The sequence below is a fragment of the Bombyx mori genome, chromosome 18, assembly GCF_030269925.1.
Source record: "Bombyx mori chromosome 18, ASM3026992v2".
Taxonomy (NCBI): Eukaryota; Metazoa; Arthropoda; class Insecta; order Lepidoptera; family Bombycidae; genus Bombyx; species Bombyx mori.
Window position 1 is genome coordinate 3,981,918 of NC_085124.1, and position 7,871 is coordinate 3,989,788.

General features: G+C 36.0%; 1 protein-coding gene across 2 annotated transcripts; it reads left to right on the plus strand.

Moving 5' to 3' along the window:
* LOC101738001 (uncharacterized) lies at positions 1-7,871 on the plus strand. Of its 2 annotated transcripts, none has more exons than XM_004928135.5 (3): positions 1-203; positions 4,821-5,027; positions 5,551-7,871. In XM_004928135.5, exons 2-3 carry the CDS (start codon positions 4,832-4,834, stop codon positions 6,423-6,425), a joined length of 1,071 nt encoding a protein of 356 aa, XP_004928192.1. In that variant the 5' UTR covers positions 1-203; positions 4,821-4,831; the 3' UTR covers positions 6,426-7,871. The 2 variants fall into 2 exon arrangements, with proteins under 2 accessions (XP_004928192.1, XP_012547683.1); XM_012692229.4 differs by having other exon boundaries at positions 29-203; positions 4,818-5,027.

Sequence of the window (7,871 nt, forward strand, 5' to 3'; positions counted from 1 at the left end):
ATTCACAATATGCGCACCGACTCATTAACAGTAAAAAAAACGTTGGTGACCGTTGCTGCATGCCGATCCGTGACATTGCCAATGCATCTGTCATTTGTCAATTTTTGCGCCAATTTTGTTGTTTGTCTCATAATTTGAATTACTGTTGTAAGTTTTGATTTAGTTTTTCAATTCGAGAAGAAATTCAATATTTGACAACTAAGGTAAGAAAAATACATTTAATGGCGTCAACTGTGTGTGTAATAGCTTTTATAAACGAATCTCAAACTTGTGTATGATTTAGATATAAGTTGATCTGAGAAAGTCAGTGTTTATAGAACTACTGCAAAGCTTCGTACTGCTTAGAAATCTAGAATAGTGAACTATAACTAAGTATAAACGTTTTTTATCAGATGAAATAAATTGAAATACTTAAATTAGGATCACGTTATATTCCTTGTTTGATCTTTTAATTCTCAAATCTAAATAACCCCAGTAATGTTCACAAAAAGCAACAGTGAAAACGTTATATTGTTGATATCATACGTTCTTAGGATATGTGAGACCTTAAATTGAATTGTGAGTGAAAAGGGAGTGGCTATGATGAAACTTAAAGAAGGGACTTTAAAAATGTGTAACCTTTGTGCACATCATGATATTAAGTATAATAAAATTAATTATGTTTGCATTCTTAGCCCAATAATCCGAAAGCTGCAAGATTTTCTTAAGTGTTAAGGTTGTTAAGATTATATAAGAAATAAATATTTACCTAAATAGGATAAGCTAAATCAAGTGCTTTGAAGACTTGTCTTTTAATATAAAAATATAGACAAAATATAGTACATCAATGCAAAAAGTTAACATTATATTTTTTCATTACACAAGAATAATACATTTCAAAGCATAGCATGAATCTCTATGAAAAAAAGATAGAGATTTCCCTTCATTGTAACTTTTTGGGGGAGTATGGTAACTGCAGTCATGAATGTAATAATAGTACCCATACAGCATATGCTATTTGCCGAAGAAATAGTGTAAGATCAAGGGGACCTCCAACCCTGTGCTTGATGGTAATCCTCTCACACAGACAACTCTTGCTCCACATTGAGCTAAGACTAAAAGTAAAAGATAAACTTAAGTGAGTGTCTAAAGAGCAATAGAGAAATAAAATTTATATATTGTGTGTGCTCTTCTCGTCGGTCCTTGAAAAGCAAGACATACTGGTTTCATTTCAACTTAAAAATAAGCAAGAGTGGTTCCTTTTTTTGCAATGTAACACTTACAGAGCAATGTACAGCACTCTGGCCCCATGTCTGAAATATAGAACAGGTATAGAGGCATATTTTAATGCTGACAGTTGAATAAGCTTACTTCCCATTTGGTGTTAAGTGGTTACTGGAGCCCATAGATGTCAATAATGTAATGAATATAAACCCATTACTTATGATACCATTCATATGAACGCTCCATGCATCTGAGAGTATAATAGTATACTGCAATATACCAACAACAAAACATGAGATAAGTATATCTACTGAAAAAAAACCGGAAAAAAAACTGAAAAAAAACGAAAAAAAAAGTATGTCTACTAACTTGCTTCAACTTACTAACTAACTTAATCATAGCATTTTATTCAGTTTTCGCGATTTGAAGATATGAAACTATTTTTACTTACTGACAACTAAGGTGCTATTCATCGAAATTTTTAATTTTGTACCAATTACCGTCTACAAAATAGGATCACGGTAACGTCGGAAATCTTATAATAAAAATAATAAAGACGAGATTTAAACCGTAAATCTAGTTTTAATAGAGGTAAAGTTTTCTAAATAACTGCAACAACGATATTGGTAGAGCGGTTGTAAAGATGTTACACCGGCATTTCGACCTTGGACGATCTTTTCGATATAAGACTATGATGCGACCGCCATTCGAACTCTGAATCTGTGGTAAAGCAATCATGGTAAACCGGTATATAGAGCCAATAAAATACTAGACTGCACCAGAAAGCTTGATAAAATAATGTATATATTAATCTACGCATGACGCATGTGGGTCTGTGGCATCTAATTAGGATGGCGTTTCCGAGAGAGACCTTGTTGAAGAATTGAAACAAACGAAACGCAATTCTCAAAAAAAAAGACTTAAACATCGCTCACAACAGCTTTATACTTCTCAAATGTAATTTATCTCCTCTTTTTTAATTTTTATTGCATCGATTTGTGGACGAGCTCACAGCCCACCTGGTGTTAAGTGGTTATCTGAGACCATAGACATCTGTAACGCAAATGCCGCCACCCACCTTGAGATCCGAGTTCTAAGGTCTCAGTATAGTTACAACGGCTGCCCCACCCTCCAAATCGAAACGCATTACTGCTTCGCGGCTGAAACAGGCAGGGTGGTGGTACCTACCCGTGCGGACTCACAAGAGGTCCTACCACCAGTAAAAATGTAATATAACATATTTGAGCAACATTACTACGGTTCATATGTTCATGCGTTTAGTGATGATGTACGTATTACTGAACGAGGAAAGTCTTTCTTGGAAAATACCGTCTATGACTTAGAGCCTATCCGTTCCACCGTCAAGAGCAGGGGCGAAGTGCCAAAAGAAATCAGTCGATTTGAAGACTCGCTCCCCTAAAGAAGCCATTAATGAATTTAAGCCACTTTGAAAAGGCGGCACGACATGAGAACCCTCTTGTCGTGGCCGCTGGAAACTACATACCCGATCCTGTAGACCGAATGGTAAACAGTTGACGTCGCCCAAAACACGTCATTACGGTGCTTTTACGTACCACAAGCACCGGTCACCGTCCTCGTCGAACTCGTCGCTTGCGACGAAGGGCTCGACGAGTGAATTAACACATAGACACAGCCCACTGAGTTTCTCGCCGGATCTTCTCAGTGGGTCGCGTTTCCGATCCGGTGGTAGATTCTACGAAGCACTGCTCTTGCTAGGGTCAGTGCTAGCATCACTCCGGTTTGAGCCCCGTGAGCTCACCTACTAGTTAAGGTTACGCTGAAATAGTCTCTCAAGGCTATCAGCTTAGGTAGGAAAAAAAGAGGAGGATTTAAGCATATCGTGGTTTTCCCAATGAACAAAAGAGAAGTCTATCTGAAATTGATACATTTAACATTAAGCAATGCGTAATTAATTTTGACGTACACTTTAGTACCCTAATCTTTACAAACGGATGCCTCTTCCTATTCAATTAACAATTTATTATGTTATGAAATTTTATTCCACACAACGTCTTTGATTTGTAATATTTAGTAAAAAAAAAACGGTGTTGCTATGTGACTAGTTTACTTAGAGAGAAATCTTTGAGTTTATTTTTGAGTTTTCGTAGCAGCGAAACGCAGCATTTAAGTCGAGACGCTTTAAAAGCTCCGATAATCCTGTTTGAAGGCATATTTTAATAAATACTAGTTTATTTTTTCAATTCACTTAATGTCAATATTAATTTAAACAAACATACTTAAATATTATTAAAATAAACTTTTTTTTATTAACGACAATCGAATAAACACAAACAAAAAGTAATTAAGTAACTGTTACCATTAGCATGTTTTCTGTCAGGCCATTTTGGAAATCTCTTAAAACTTTTGTTCATTATTAGATACTATTAACTAATTAGGGAGCATTCAATTTTATTTATTTAGTCTTCAATGTAGTCTGTAGCCTTAAATATAAATGTTAAGTTAGCCACCACTGTTAGTATAGTATCCTGCTTTATTAGTGAATAGACACGCTCTCTTGAAATATTCTTTAAATTCCTCAAGGAGATATCATCGGCAAATAATCGGTAGGTTATTTCAATATTCTTTTTGAATGTTTTATTTTTAGTAATTTTGACGCGATTGAGAAGTCCATAGACGCTCCTTAAAAAAAATTTTTGTAATTTTTCTACCATCAATAATCGCTAGCAAACTTTTTGAAACGTTAGAAATTAAATGAATAAAGCTTAACCTTTGAGGTCCAGAGACCAAACGTATTAGACATATAGTTTAGTCTTACATTAGTCCTAGGACCGCAAATGGTTAAATCGAACCCGTCGACTCCGCTGAAGAATTCGACGTGCGAACTGGCTCATAGACACACCCCACTGAAGTTTCTTGGCGGATCTTCTCAGTGGGTCGTGATTCCGATCCGGTAGTAGATTCAGCGAAGCACGACTCTTAGACGTTCTTTCACGTTGAGCCTGTGAGCTCACTTATGGGTCCGCGTGAAGTTGAAATAGCCCCTTAGGCTCCACAACATCTGCAGATCCTCAAGTCCCACAACTCCCACATACCCCGCGCGTCCCTTAGGCGCGGGGACCTCGTAGGAGGTCCGTAACCGAACCACCAGCCCAAAAAAAAAAGACCTGTAAATATATTATGATGCTCGCACGCACCCCCATCAAATTGTGCCTTAAAATGTAATGAGGTTATTGTGCCTTAAAATATACAAAGTAAAATGATACAAAATCGTAAAAGCATAGATCTGTCAAAATATTTATGATGGTTAATCCCCGTTAAAAAGAGCCCATTAAAAAAGCATAAGAGTGCGGTAGAACCAAAATTACTTTTTAAAGTACCTTCATTTATGATATTAAATATCAATAAGGTACGTTCTGAATAAAGATTAGAAAATTTTCGTTGTCATTCCTTATTTACTTAAATACACAACAAAAAAATCGCCTATTTTAGGTAGTTAATTAGATAAATTCATTATGAATGTATATATAAAATAATGTTTGGTGCTATTTAAATTAAGAACAGCTCCGAACCGTCACAGTTTTATTTTTGGACTTTCTCTCAAAAGCTTAATAAACAGAGTAAAGCTTGATTAGCAGCAACAGCGCCAATGGAAGGCGCGGTGACACCGGAAGGGGGGCGGCGCACCACGCGAGCCGCGCTCGCCGAGATCCCGGGCTTCTTGGACCGGCTGCGGGTGACTCCGCTGCAGACCCTCACCAACACAAGGGACCTGTCGCCAGCGCTGCCTGCAGGCTACCTCAGTCCGGCTCCGTCGCCCGACGAGCAACTTATACAGCAGAGAGGTGATGGTATCCTTATGAATCTTAAGGCGGAAACACATTATTAAAACGCGACGTGACGCAACGTGTCGACACCCGATATGCATATAATAATATGTTTACTGTAGCGACATGGCTGTGTCCCTGACATTGTGTCCCTGACATTGTGTCTTTGACATTGTGTATTGACGTTGTTTCAGAAGGGGACGCGTGCTACTTTTCCTCACCTGAAAGCACTTTGAACAGTTTTCTGTATTACTTATTTTGATTCCAGAAAAGTTACAAATTAAGTTAAGAATTGCCGAGTTAGATAAAATTCTTTTACTAACATAATATGCGGATGGCAGTGGCTTGGCTCTGCCCCTGGCATTGCTGACGTCCATGGCCGACGGTAACCACTTACCATCAGGTGGGCCGTATGCTCGTCTACCTACAAAAGTCAATAAAAAAAATAGATAATAATTTTTATTGAATTACTAATTGATTGATATGAAGAGAAATCCATAAACTTCATAATTTATTAAGAGCACTACTGTATTAATTTCAGGTCGCAAGCGACTGCCAGTAACGTGGTCTCCAGAGATCGACATAAAACGCAACTCTTCCTTCCACTCCTCCGTTCGTACTCCCCCTAAAATCACACCAGGACGTATTTCCCCTCCCAAACTAGGAGTCACGTTACGATCCACACCGCGCAAGCGTCTGCTAATGGGAGAAACCGAGAGAATCCCATTAACACCAGAGAAAATCGACTTCAGCGATATTAGCACGCCACAGAAGTTCAAATTAAACAATCAAGAATGCTCAATCAAGAACACTCCACCCATGAAGAGGTCGAGAGTTGAAAAGGTTTTGGACAAGGAGTACAGAGGCCCAATTGACACAGCTCTTAAGGGTTTAAGTCCCACGCAACTGATACACATCATAAAGAATATAACTTACAAACATCCTGAGGTTGAACAAGAGTTAAGAAGGGAAATGCCTCTGCCGGACTTAAGTCCGTTGGACGAGAAACTGTCATATCTGAAGTCTAACATCTTCAAAAGTCTGCCTACATCGCGTCTCACATCAAAGACTGACTCCCCAGCGTATTCCAGGGTGTCCACACACTTGGCAGCATTTAAGAAATGCGTCATTGATCAGGGAAAAGTTCTTGTGGAATCCCAGCATTGGGAATCCGTATTGCACTACGTCTTCCTCTCGTGGAACTACGTGAAATCGACTCCGGTTTGGGACAATCAGCCCCACAACGCTCACAGGAAACAGTGTTTCAAAGCGTTGACGAACTTCTGTTTGACGGCCTTAAAGAAAGGAAACTTCGAGAAAGACTTGCTGATCGACGTTCAAGATAAACTGCAGGAAATGATCTGTGACAGCGACGAGCTACATTCCTGCTTGAAAATTGTCCAGGGACAACTTTGATGCCGTACTTTTTTGTCACGTTATTCTAATAAAGAAACGAAAATTTGAAAACCCGATTATCTACAATAAGATAAATTCATTAACATCTAAGAACAATACAATAATTGTAATAAGTACATAAATGTGTGTAAGTCATTTTTATTACTGAATGACTTTTAAATCATTCGATTTCAAGAGACGTGTAACATGTGATTTGATGTGCCTTTATCTTTAAAAATTTGTTATTTAACAAGAATAATTGTATTTGAAAGTAGAAATAAATAACAAAGCAAACTGTTTGAAATGTAAACAATGTGAAGTAAATGTTGTAAATCTATATTATTATAATTTCATATACAAGCTGATATTTTTAACTTGAAACTTTTTTTAGTTTGAATTAAATGATTGAAGTAATTCTTAATTCATACATGTCATAAACAATTCGGATGAGTACGTGTTTATCTTTAGTGTTCTGAAAGAAAATTGGCAGATTCACATTGTAAGCTTTAAGTATAGAAACATTAAATATAAAATGTGTTTAAAAGGAACATATGAATTTATCAGTTTTTCATCAATCAAATATTCGCGTCATTCAAACGAATCATTTAAAAATTTTCCACCAATTGTTTTCTGTACCTCAATATTATTGACTGATTAGAAAAGAATCAAAATGTATTTTTTTGATAGATATAATTTCGTCGTCTTCCATAATAATATGGAGTATTTTAATAATAAGTTTGATTCTTTTCATAGCTGTGAACTAGCCAAAATGTAGGATTAAGACAAACATATTGTAAGCTATTTGCCAGTTTTTTTAAAATGTTTAATTTCGTTTTGGCCGTTCATATAAAATGATCCTATTTTGTTGAGTGTAAACTCAAACTTGGTTTTTTTAAGTTTAATTCAAATTTATTGATTACATTCGTTCACTATTTTAAGTGGATGATTTTGTGTTAATTCTTAAAATATCTTATAATCTTTTATCACAAAATTTTGCCTAGAATTTTAACTTATACTTTTACGTATTAGTACTCAAATCAGTTTTTCCAATAACGATACCCTTTTTATTTTTATTGGCAACACTGCATCGACAGAGCTTTTTTCTAAGTATTTTTGGATTATACTGTAATTTAAAAAAAAATTTGGATTAACTCTTTAATGTTGTAGTAATATCGATTTGAAAAACAATGAATGTTGTCATCAACAAATAAAACTTAGTACACATTATCTTGGACAAATTGGTCTCATTTTAGTTCGCAACGAATATTTGGTCAATCATTTATATCAAAATGTGTATGACGTAAGGTTTTTTCTTGTTAGTGTCTCAGATCTGTTCTCACATTAAACACCTGTGCCTTAATAGAAAGTAATAGCAGAGCAAATGCCATTACTTTTAACTTTTACGTGTTTGTACTCTGTAATTTTAGAAGTGTACTTTCTGTGAAAAATAAAATTTTATTTTGATAA